Genomic DNA, 12,822 nt, shown 5'->3' with positions numbered 1-12,822 from the left:
GGACAGAACTGAACATATGAAAATGAAGTCAGACTGACAAAGCAGACAACATCATTTTTCACAAGGTAACCTTGATGCACGTTGAAAGAAATAAGACTGATTACTTGGCTTTCCTCTCACGGTTGATCTACTCTTGAGTCAGAATGAATGCTCTCTTGTAATGGTCTGTTTTAGATAATACCAAGAAAAGAAGAAAAGCCCTGCAGGGTATTGCTCAAAGCATGTGTATTAGGGTCAGGCAGACCTGGGTGTGCATCCTATCTCTGCCGTTCACTAACTATACAACCTCAGGAAAATTAACATATTAAGATCGCTATTTTCTGTCAAAGGATAATATTTCCCCACAGGGCTACTGGAAGGGTTAACCTAGCAAGGGAGGTAAAGAACATGGGCACCATATCTATCTAGCACACAGCACTTCAGAATGGTTGCTAGTTTAGTGAAATTTAAGCAACATTTTCTGAGCACCGTCCAGAATAATGATGGTGTAGGGAAGACGGAGGGCAGCGGAGACAGGACCACTTGATTCACTGGCCTCGGAGGCTCAGTATTTATGCCGTGTGGCGCAACACTGCCCTCTAGTGGCAACAATGTGGCAAAGCATCCAGACCATAAAGTAAGCAAGGAAGAAAAATGTAAATTTTCCTGGGCACTAAGACAGTTCTCCGGATCAGAGAGATCACATCGAAGAACAATTTTTACTCATGAGTCACCTTTAAAGCAGTGGAATGGAACTGGAAAGCAATACGATTACCAAGATTTACTATTAACCCAGAGATTGGCACTTTGTTGATTATACAGTTTCTCAGATAGGAAAACGGTAATTCTCTTTGGACGTATTAAATGAAACACTTAAAGAGGAGAAAGCCTGGGTGGATGCCAAGTTACTAGGATTTATTTTAGTAGGACGATACCGAACGTTTGAGTTTTGTGGATTGCTCGATTTTTGTGAAGAGTTTGTAAACTAGATTTGACCGTGTTTTGTTCAATGCAACTATCAAGGTCAAAACTTAAGGCCGAGCTGTTATACCAGCATCATTATATTTTTATTTCTCTCCCTGTAGAGCACCTAAGCCAAGATAACAGTACTCTGGGCTATTGACGAGATTAAATGAGAGAGAAGAGAGAAATGCTTAGTACAGCATCAAGTGCTAGCTGCTATTATTTTTATTTTTGTTGTTTCTGTTGTTCCAACTGCCAGAGGCCCATGGAAGAAAAACTGTAAGATGCAATCACTGCTTTTACTTTTTTTGGTTTGAAAACAAGGCCTACCTAATTTCATTTCCTGCTATATCTTTGAATCAAATTTATCATTTTAAAACAAGAACATCTGAACATAACTTTGATGTCCTTGAGATTATGATACTGACTGAAGTCCAGCAAGAGTTTAGAATTCAGATACTGACCTTTATTAAGGCACTAAGAGGACACTGAAATCAAAACCACCTGCAAAGGCAAGATGTGTTATCATTTTAATCATAAACCTAACATGGTCATTCTGGGCAGTGTTTATCCTCCTCCAGTCTCCTCCGTTAATTTGGATGAAAACCTTAATACTTTGAATTAGAAAGACTTTGTAATACTTTTCCTCATTTAATTTTCATTTTTATTATAGTGATCTCACGTCCGAACACTTCTTACTTGGTGACTGGCTGGGTTAATGTGTGACCCCTTAAGCCAGACCTAGACAGCCATGAAACGTGCTCTCTGGTTCCCTGCAGTTCTTGTTTCAATATCCCGAAGCCACTTCAATATCCGGAAAAGGGAAAGAAAAAGAAAACTGATGCAAAGATACATGCTTACTGATGTCCAGGGTATGTGCTGGAGAAAAGTGGGATGAAGGTCAGTGCTGGAAACCCACATTTAAGGGTCTCAAGTGCTTCATGTGCAGAAGGAAGAATTAGGCTACACACCTTGTCATGATATGGTCCTAAGACAATCCAGCCGCAGAAGGTGTAACCCAGATAGATCATACCGGCACACGCGCAGAAGCGAAGAACTTTTGGCAGTGAGGCTTGCATTGTTAAAATGAGCACCTGAAAAAAATCAGCACAATGGGGGGGGGGGAATTAAAAAGTAGCTACTAGAGCCCAAAGAAATGGACCTCAACCCCAGTGGTGCCACCCAATAGCCATATCCTTACATTATATGCTTGGAAGTAACCCAAGTATCTGATGACGCCAACCCAGACAAAGAGCGTAGATGTTCCAAGCAAAATGCTGCACAGATCGTAATTTGTGAGATTCTAGGGAATGAGAAAGCAGACGTGAGTAAAATATTCTACTCCACTCAGCTTATGAACCTCACTTTAAACTGACTGGAGAAGAATGGACCGCCTGCCTCTCTACAGTGATTCTGAGAGTTTCTAAACTGAAGAAGGAAATAATAGAGAGCACAATTCCAAATGTGTTCCTCATTTCCTTTTAGTATTAAGATTGGTTGAACTGAATTCTTGTTCAAATAATATCCTGAAATAGAAATTGCATTTACCACTGACCTAGGCACTAAAGCACATAAACTAATGGTGTTTGTTAAATATCACTCAATACCTTTCAGCTACTTTTGAAAGAACGCTCCAACGTGATTCGCTAACAGTTCCTGCTCTCAAGGACTCTGAGGAGACGCACACACAAGCGTGATTCTAATACCGTACGCTGCGTGCAGTGAGAGACACAGTGCCGGGCTTGTCGTGGAAGGCTTCCCGAGGGCGTGACCCCAGAGCAGTGCTGGGCCTGGAGGACAGGCTAGGGGAGTCTTGCAAGCAAACGGAGAGAGGCTGAACAGGGCCCGGTGCTGAGAGCCCGCAACACGGGCCAGAGGGGCAGCACTGAAGGCTCAGGGAGAGCGAGGGTGGGAGAGGAAGGCAGAGCTAGATCATGAGGCCCCTGGGGGCCACGCTGAAGAAAGGCCACTTCATCCCAAAGGGGGTCCCTGAGGCAGAAAGGATTGTCACAGCAAGAGAGACACTCCCAGAAAAATGACTCTGACAGCTGTGTGAATGGCTGCGAGGGGTATAAGCTGAAGGCGGGACAACAATTAGGCAGCTGCAGTGATCTGGGTCAGAGAGGAAGACGGCCTGAAGGAAGCCGAAGCAGTCAGGGCGGACCTCCCTCGAGGCCAGGAGGGAAGGCTGGTAAGATTTGCTAGCTGACGGCCGAGCACGGAGGAGAGGAGGCAAGACTTAGGAGACTACATCGACTAAGTTACACAAAGAGCCAGGCGCCTAGAGGCACTCAAATATTCCTGCCCTCACGCCATCCATCAGAGCCCCCATCAATCATGGATGGGCACCTCGGCTCTTGACGTGATTGGTTCATGGGCCAGCTGCTGCTTTTGCAATGTAAACAAACAAACAAACAAAGCCCGCCCAAACCACCAGTCTTCTCAAACTTCAGTTCCTATTCTGAAGATGCTGTCAAGTTTCCTAGAGGCTATTCATAGGAGTATCGCCTTCCACAGAACAACTGCTTCCTCATTTTCCCTTCAGGAGAAACCAAGTCAGAGGAGGCTTCCATTTTATGGGCGTGAGAAAAGAGAAAACCTGAGAATCACTGCATATCTTACAGTATTTGAGACCATCCAGAAGAACAGAAAGATCAGAAGATTTACAATGGGTTGCCGCTTACCTTGGCTTTAATTTCCATTTTTAATATGGATCCAATTATTGTCATTAGGTCGCTGATAATCACCAGGATATACCATCTGTTGATGAACTCCCACTGGTCGGCGTTACACACACATCGCTTGTACTTCTCCAGGAAGAAATCTAAGAATCTCTGCGGCAAACGTTTTAAAAAGCATTTCTTACAAACCACACTGCCCTCTGGAAGGAGAAAAGCGCAAAACAGCGCTCTCGCCTGTCCAAAGACACGGCAATGCCTTTTCCAACGTGATGGATCCTCACGTGGAGGGTAGAGATTACAGCCCACACCTTCCTCCACCATCCACCCCAGCTAGAGGTGAGCATGCCAGTTAACTAAGTGACTCAAACACTCAATGCTGTGCTCTCACTCCAACAGACTCTTGTTGAAATAGCTAACACAGAGCACATTCCAAACACTTTACATATTCTCAACGCATTCAACCAGACAACCCTACGAACTAGGCACCACGGACACTTCTTTCCGGAGGAGGCAACTGAGACATGGGGCGGCCAAGCCAGGACTTGAGTGCAGGCAGTCCGGCCCCCGAGCGTGTGCTCCCAATGTGCCACCCTCGCGTCGGCAGAACCCAGACCCGACCCTGGCTTTGGATTCAGAATATCAAGGGGCTTGTGGGGTGGGGGAGGGTGGCTAAGAGAAGTGGATATTTACAAAACAAATCGACACAGGTCAAGCCCTGGAAAAATACAATGTAGACTGCTTCCTTCCTCTACATATGGTATTCTGATGACTTCCTATGTCCACTGACCCCAGTCTGTATTTACATACATGCCACACACCAGAATAAGATTTGTGGTGAGCTAGAGTATATATTCACAAGAGCCCTAAGGGTAAAAAGATAAAATGAAACTCAGGGAAGAATTTTTAAACTAGTTTAAATAATAGAATAAAGTCTTTTATGCTTCATTATAACCCATTTACCATGCCTCCCTGTCAGAATGAACTTTGATTTGAAGACAAAAGATGAAACCCACACATGTTATTACTCTGTTCTTAAGATCACTCCTGAATTTAAAAGGGTCTCATTTATTCTAGAAGCATTCAAAAGCTTGATCATTCACCACTGTGTATCTGTGCTTATTAGTTCAGGTTTAAGCAGGATAATTGTCTGATTCCACCTGACATGCCGGGAGCTTTGACTCACTCTCTACACCCCAGGTTGATAATGCCTCGTAGGGGGACAGTCATTCAAAGGAATACAATTCAGTCAAGGGTCCCAGAAAGGGCAGGATGACCCAATGTCAAGGCCCCACTGTTTGGACAAACTGCAGGCGGAGGTCAGGAAGGGAGGGAGGAAATTCCAACACACACTTACCTTTCGTAACCTTAGACCAAGAACAATGGATCTTGTGCACAGAATAAGAGATGCCAAGCAAATCACAATGACAAATGCATCAAACACCAGGACATACTGAGTATTTTTCTGAACTGAGAAACGAAAACAGAATTCAAATGTCAAACACACCTTACTTGGGAATAATTTCCAAACAAGATGGCAGCTGGAAAATAAGATCAAATGATAAACGCTTCAACATCAGAAACAAATCACACTGCACTCATTCAGAGGTTCACAAACAATGTAATCATTCCCTGAGGTCGAGTTATACGTTTAAAAACATATAAATTCTTAACAGATGTACTAAAGTGTATTCATAAATATTTACTATAGAGTGGAATTCAGTAGAAGGTGGTCCATTTGGGCTCTATTCAAAAGAGGCAAAACTACTGACATACTCTGAGTTCTTCCACATAAAAACAAACATCAAGCTCTCCATTAATGGGGGAACACACGTTTTAAAGTCACACCACTCAGAATCCCCATTTCTGCTTCTCAACCCTACTCTGTACTTTCCCAGCAAAGAGTGACAGTTCAATACGCTTTTTCTGCATGTGGGAAAAATCACTCCTTAGAATGAAAGTAAGGAGAGTAGTAATCAGATTTTTACCTTGGAACACAGTTACACAGGGAAGGTACTGGAGGAAGATGAAACTGTAACCTTCGCTTCTCTCAGACTTCATGGTATAGTCCCAAATCCCAACCACGGCTCTCCCCTGCCCGGCCCCAGCTCACCTGCTGTGGTCTCATCACCTGCCGCCTGCTGCTTTCTCCCGGCCCCCACCTTCCCCACCCTGAGGCCACTCTCTTCCTCCTTCCCTGCTCCTACCAGGAGCTGGAGCTCTCTCCCTCCCTCTTGCCTCTCTCTCTTTCTTGCCTCAGGGACTTTGCACATGCTGATCCCTCTGCCTGGAACAGCACCCCCTCCCCATCACACATGGGGGTTATTCAGCCTTGGGTTTCAGATTGAGTATCTTCCTCCCCAGAACAGAACAGGACAATTCCCTAAATTCCCATCCCCATCAGCCCTCCCCCCAATATCCTATCGTAGCCCTGTCCATAAGTATACACACCTATATCTCCATTTACTCCCCTCTGCTTGATGGTCACTGAACTTATAGTTGTGTCTTCAAAGACAGCACAGCAAGGAGCACAGAGACAGTGTGAAATGAAAAAGGACATGGTCTCCGGAGCCTGAGACCTGGGTCTGAATCTCCGCCCTGCACTCAGAAGCTGTGGAGCCTTGGGGAAGTTGCCTCAGTTTCCTCATCCAAAAAATGGGTAGAATGAAAAAATACCTATATTATAGGGCTGTTGTGAGGGTTAAATAAGTTCACACATGAAAGCACTTGGAGCAGCCCCATGCACACAAGAACAGCAAACTCAGTGGTTATTATATCATTCAATGTCCATCTCCCCCCCCCCCCCGACATGATTGGCTCTGGGAGGCAGGGACCGGGTGTGTTTCATTCAGCATGACAGTGCCTGTGCTTATGTGTGTCCCCATAATGCTTCAGTACGCTTACAGATAAGTGCAGAGACCCCAGCAGAGCACAGGAAGACCACTGAATAATCTAAGTCAGAACTCGTGAAGGTCTGAGCGAAGTTAGAGGCAGAGAAGGCACACAAAGATAAGGCACACAAAGATAAGGCACAAAGTGGCAAAAGATGAAGAAGAGAGACTCGACCTGGTCTTTAATGGGACTTAGGGAGTAAGGAAGGACTGACCAAGAATGACTCCTTTTCTGTCTTGGGTCAACTGAGCTCAGTCTGGACATTCATGACAAGAGCAGACAACTTGGTGACGGCCGAAACCATGGGTGTGGACACAGTCACTCAGAGAGATGACAGAGCGGAATGCAGACTAGGAAGGATGGGAAGGCGGGGGTGGCAATGTTTGGGAATTAGGAGAGGAGATGCACTCAGGAACCAGACAGAGGAAGGCCAGGGGAGAAGGAAGCAGCGCTGGGGACAGGCAACCTTCAGGAGAGTCTAAAGTCAGGGTGTTCCACAGCGACATCTCCGCAGAGAAGGCATGTAAGAGAAAGATGGGAGTGTGTCCACGGATTTAGAAATAACGGCGGCGTGAGCGACCATGGCACGGGGTCTGAGGGCAGCTCGTCCTAACCCTAAGTGGGTTAGGAGCATGGCCAGCGAGTAAATGTAATTCACTGAGTGAGTCATTTAGCCTTGCTAAGCTTCAGATGCCTCGGGTACCAAATGGGAGCACAGCTGTACCAGCTTCACGCGCTGTCAGGAAATCAGGTCAAACAATCCCTGCCGAGTGCTTGTCAGTGTCTCGTACGGAGCACTTACATCCACCTTTGGCCATTTTATCCTTCACAAGTTTAAGTTATCTGGAGATACCATCTAATGGGTACGTAAGAAAACAACCTGACCAAAATCCAAGACCATTTTTTGGGGGAGGAGCCATGGAATGAGGCAGAGGGAAGAGGGGCAGTTCTTGGGAAGATGGGACCGAAATCTTAAAAAATGCAAGAACAGCCTCGAGTACCTTCCTTTCTGATCTATAACTAGAACGAAATTTCTAAGATTACTTGAATTGGGCCTTATTTACAGATGAGAAAACTGAGGCCCAGAACTAGGAAGATAAACAGTCCCTCCTAACAGAGAAATCAGTATTGTATTGTTTCAGTTTGATTTATTGAGAAGACTAGTGTGATGTGGCTACAAAAAGTATCTTATAAACATCATAACTGCTTTCTTCTTCTACTGAAATTATGTTATTCTCACAGGAACAGTTCCTAAACCTGGGTTTGTATAACACTAGTCCAGAGAGATGCCTCTGGAAATGTGGTTAAGAAAATCCTACCCCACTCAGTCCTTCCAGGGGCCTGAGAAGTCCCACACACACCACCACTGCCACCTGTGTGACCCTAACCAGGGCTTCCCACACTTACTAAACCCCATTTCCCTGGGACATACATTTACATCACCCATCAATGGGGAGTCCTGTCCATCAGTACCTACCTCCTCCAGCTCCCATGCCCAAATGGCTACATTTATAAAATCAAGTTAATGTGAAGATTAGTGGCACACTGGGCATGGGTATTAGAAGTCAGAAAAGGCAACTTCAAGTTTGTATGTAAAAATGCGCATTCCCTTATATTTCACCTTGAGATAACATAGGTAATGACAAGAAGGAGAGAGAAGCTTCAAGGTAAGCACATGGATGTGAATGAACCTCAGAATGTTTTGCAAATTGCACAAGGATCCCACCAGATGTCACCCTTGCCTTTGTTCTACTCCCCCAGAGCCAGGGCAATCAATCCACCAGACAGCTTCCAATACAAGAAAAAAAAAAAAAATCCATTTCCTAAGCTGGTTTCCAAACTTCAGCTTTGTAAGACTTGTCACATCATCTTAAATTTGTGCTCTCCTAGTGATGGCGCAGCCCTGGAAGAAGCGTTTATAAATGTCTGTGCTTCTAGCTGTGAGATTGTGTTTCTCCTCACTGGCCACAGGAGGGAGCCAGAGCGCCTCTCTTCTGAGCAAAGGCGAGGACAGCTCCCCAATATTATAAGGATGCCCGTGGAGAGGAAGGAAACCTTGTCCTGGCAAACGTGTTTGACTGACTAACTTATTTGGTCAAATGACTATGCCAAACCACATTTCCTATATGACAAGGGTTAGCTTTTATCACATAAAATGGCTGCAGCCTACACTCGGACTTGGAAGACACGTGTCTGACCTGCGCGTTTCTGCTGGGGAGAGTGTGTCTGCTGAGGAAGAGTACCCACTTTTTAACAGAAACTAAAACTGTGTACTCTGATGAGAGGCTGGAGTCAGCTAATGGGACTAAAAACCCAAAACTTCAAAATCATCAGGACATATTATGCAACCGAAAAGCAACAGGCCACAAACTGAGTCTAATTTAAAACTAATATAAAATAGTTAGGAACCACAGGTATTTTACATTTTATTTTGTTCTGATAATCTGGTCAAAGGCAGGTTCAGTTAAACAAAACTTGTAAATGAAAAAATACTGATCACCCATCATTAACATCATCCCAACACCCCCCCCCCCACCCCAGTGAGAATGGGGTCTGAGTAGCCCACTTTAGTCTGTGGATCAGGAGGTATTTCCTGAGTAATGACTGAGTAAATGACCCAGGTTTGTCCAGGCTGCTCTCTAGGCTCTGAAGGCCTTGATCCCACTCCACTGTCACAGGCTCAGATCAAATCATACCTTCTCCAAGAAGCATTGTTGGACTCTATGTCTCACTCTGTCCCCATCAAAAGGAACCTTTGCTTTCTTGATCCTCATATCTTCTGTGCCTCCACCACTTACTCCTAGTCAGGACACGCTAGAGATTTTATAAGCATGCCAGTGCCCCTCATGAAGGCGTTTTCTTTCTTTTCAGAGCGCCTACAATTACTGCGTGTCAACTGTTGTTCTCAGTGCTCCGCTTTACATACTCATTTAATACTCAACATCCTGGAAGGTAAGTACTATTATTACCTCCATTTTGCAGAGAAGGACCCTGAGACACAGAGAGGTTAAGCAATGTGTCCAAGATCACAGGCACAGGAAACAGAACCAAAACTCGAACCCAGGTAGTCTGGCTCCAGAAACTGCTCTTAACCGCTGGGCCACACGACCTCTCCTACAAGGTCTGTAATCAACATTTGCTTAATTGAACAAAAATGCAAAGCTTCGGGGTATGCTTAACAGAAGCGAATGCTCAAAGTGTGGTTTTTTGGAGCCCTTTATTCTTATCATCATCCAAATAAACCATTTATATACCCCAAATCCCAAAATGAAGTGATAAAAATCTTCCATAATCCACAATGGGCAAGCATATAACATACTTACTAGATCCGGAGATGTTCAAGTCCTTACATTCCTCGATGTTAGCGTCACTGTCAAAGTAGATTTTGATTTTGCCACTGTGAGCTTTATTGTCAAAGATAATCTGGAGACACAAATTGATGACGAGGTTATGGCCCAGCAGAAAGTATGACTGGTTAGATCAATTCTGCTTAAAATATCAATGGCATCCAGATAGCGTGCTGATCCAAAGAGAGTTAGACTGATGAAAATGTCCTCATCACATGATTCCTTCACAACTTCCTATTATTAATGAAAAAATGTGGTCCAAAGGGGGACTACATGAAATTCTACTAAAAGCACATTCGGATTCAGAGAAATTCTAAAGCAAAACAGCCAACCAGTCCAAAGAACAAAAATGAGAATTCACCACCAATTTTTGACGAGAGAACACAAAGACCTCATTTATTACACTGAATGGAATTTACAAGCATTTGCCTTAATTTTTAGTCCTTTGGGTATGAAACTCTAGATTTTTACTAGGCTAGAAATTATTTTTCTATTTGCTTCAAACGCTATATATATGTTCTCAGAAGTGCTACATGTGCTTTCAGAAGTGCTACATGTGCTTTCAGAAGTGGCAAAGATTGCTCCAGGGTTATGGGTTGAATTTAAGATTTCCAAATGCCCTCAATCTTCCACATTATGTTTCAAGCATTTAAAGTTTATAAGTGACATATGCAGAGTATTTTAGGGGCTTTCCTGGGGGAAAATGAGGCCTTGAATGCCAGGGCTAGTGGAAGTTTGGTCCTAGCTCATAGGTATAGAAATGAGGTCTGTATAGCTTAATTCTCGAATCTCTGGTTTGGTCATAACGATATTCTTAGATTACACTGAGAATGTGTAATGTGCACGTGGCTTATGCTCAAAGATGTTCAGGCACCTGTGGGTTTAATCATAGATCACATATACGTTCAGCTCTCCAAGCTCTTTGCCTTGCCTTGGATTTCATAATGCGTTTTGTAATGTGTGGGTCACCCCAGGGAGATTAATCATGCTACTCTCTGGGGGAGACATTCTTCCTTACTACATGTCACAATTTATAATTAATTTTTTTGTTGACTTGTTTTTCTATCTCTTCCACTAGGCTGTAAGCTTCCTGAGGGCCATGGTACCTCTAGAGTATGGCAACTTGCCTGCTGCCTCGTAGGGACTCATTGAGCATTTAGCGATCGTTGTTGAATGAAGCATGCTTCTGAATTGCTAAAACAGCAGCTACATATAACGTCCAACTGAGCATTCAGTTCTGCCCATCAAGAAACATGAAAGAAGGAAGGGAGGGAGAGAAGAAGGGAGTAAGGGAGGGAGGGAGGGAGGAAGGAAGGAAGGAAGGAAGGAAGGAAGGGAAGGAGGAAGGAAGTCCATGGCACATGCCTGCCCCTCCCAAAATAAAAGCTGCAGAAATTGATCCTTTGCAGATTGGCCTTCAGACCAAGGGGGCACTTTCTGCCTTGAGGTTTGAAAACACTTGCTACAACATTTGCAAAGACCTTCCTTCGAAGGTGGGAAAAACATTATAGGCACTTAAAACACAGGTCATAAGCTATTTTTAAAAATGTATTCGGAGAGTAGGGAGTCAAAGTCCACTTTGAAAACTCTTTTCAACCCAAAAATCTAGTTTTAAAAAGTTGGAATGGGCTTGTATCATTTTTAGAAGTCACGGCCTCTGGCCAATGATGCTATAAAGTGGCATTAAAACTGTTTTAAACACAACTGCATCAAACACATCTATAGGCGGATGTGTTTTGCACTCTGCACCTACAAAAGGAGTAGAGAAAAATGATTAAATGGCTTAGTAAAATAGACACTTGCCGTATTCTGAAAGATGTAACAGTCTGGTAGCTCTCGGGAATGAATCGTCTGCAGGTCAATGCCTTTGAGATGAAAGGAGATTTCAACTTGCAAGAGGCTGAATAAAAAATATTACAAGGTATAAATTGCCACAGTCTTCCTACCCTACTCTCCTTTCCCCACCTACATCTCCTGGGCAATGAGACTTTAAAACATATTTACCGATAAAATTCCAGTCTGAAGAATGATGAGTTCTTCCAGTCCTGAGGGTTCTTGGAGAGGGTCTGGAGGTCTAGGTGAATGCAGTCTAGGGCCATGAAAAAACCACAGTGACTGTCAGGCAAGAATCAGATGCTGAAACCAGTGGGCCGAAGTGTGATGAGAGCAGAAGACTCAACAAGTGCCAAAGCATCTCTCCACAGAATACTTATGAATCACAACAGGGAGACCAGTAACTTTACAGTGGGGAACCTGGCAGATCCCACCCTAGCCACGTGATCAAAGTTAACATCACCAGGATTGAGATAAAGAGACATCATGTGCCTCCTGAAATAACGTACCATTTGTGTGGTATTTCTGCCCCAAATGCGTAACCTCAATCTAGGCACAAAGAAACAGGAAAACTAGGGGCTTCCCTGGTGGCGCAGTGGTTAAGAATCCGCCTGCCAACGTAGGCGACACGGGTTCCACCCCTGGTCTGGGAAGATCCCACATGCCATGGAGCAACTAATCCCGTGAGCCACAACTACTGAAGTCCGCGTGCCTAGAGCCCGTGCTCCGCAACAAGAGAAGCCACCACAATGAGAAGCCCGTGCACCGCAACGAAGAGTAGCCCCTACTCGCGGCAACTAGAGAAAGCCTGTGCACAGCGACGAAGACCCAATGCAGCCAAAAATAAAAATAAATAAATAAATGTATTTTTAAAAACCCCACAAAAACCAGGGGGGACTTCCCTGGTGGCACAGTGGTTAAGAATCCATCTGCCAATGCAGGGGACACGGGTTCAAGCCCTCGCCCAGGAAGATCCCACATGCCGTGGAGCAACTAAGCCCATGTGCCACAACTACTGAGCCTGTACTCTACAGCCTGCGAGCCACAACTACTGAGCCCACGTGCCACAACTACTGAAGCCTGTGTGCCTAGAGCCCGTGAGCCACAACTACTGAAGCCTGCGCGCCTAG

The 12,822-nt window shown here is 44.6% G+C and overlaps 1 protein-coding gene across 4 annotated transcripts in view; it reads right to left on the bottom strand.

The window, feature by feature from the left end:
• MCOLN2 (mucolipin TRP cation channel 2) overlaps nucleotides 1-12,822 on the bottom strand; it is a 64,803-nt gene that overhangs the window by 19,803 nt on the left and 32,178 nt on the right. For all 4 annotated transcript variants that reach the window (XM_082408520.1, XM_082408518.1, XM_082408519.1 and 1 more), the window contains exons 5-11: nucleotides 11,864-11,948; nucleotides 11,663-11,759; nucleotides 9,836-9,935; nucleotides 4,978-5,090; nucleotides 3,627-3,776; nucleotides 2,144-2,245; nucleotides 1,914-2,036 (exon numbers count right to left, since the gene is read on the bottom strand). In XM_082408520.1, coding sequence (XP_082264646.1) covers nucleotides 1,914-2,036; nucleotides 2,144-2,245; nucleotides 3,627-3,776; nucleotides 4,978-5,090; nucleotides 9,836-9,935; nucleotides 11,663-11,759; nucleotides 11,864-11,948 — 770 coding nt within the window. The remainder of the gene's footprint in view (nucleotides 1-1,913; nucleotides 2,037-2,143; nucleotides 2,246-3,626; nucleotides 3,777-4,977; nucleotides 5,091-9,835; nucleotides 9,936-11,662; nucleotides 11,760-11,863; nucleotides 11,949-12,822) is intronic.

The sequence above is a fragment of the Balaenoptera borealis genome, assembly GCF_965194805.1.
Source record: "Balaenoptera borealis genome assembly, chromosome: 1".
Classification (NCBI taxonomy): domain Eukaryota; kingdom Metazoa; phylum Chordata; class Mammalia; order Artiodactyla; family Balaenopteridae; genus Balaenoptera; species Balaenoptera borealis.
Note: the sequence above shows the minus strand (reverse complement) of the source record. Positions and strands in the feature narration are given on the sequence as shown.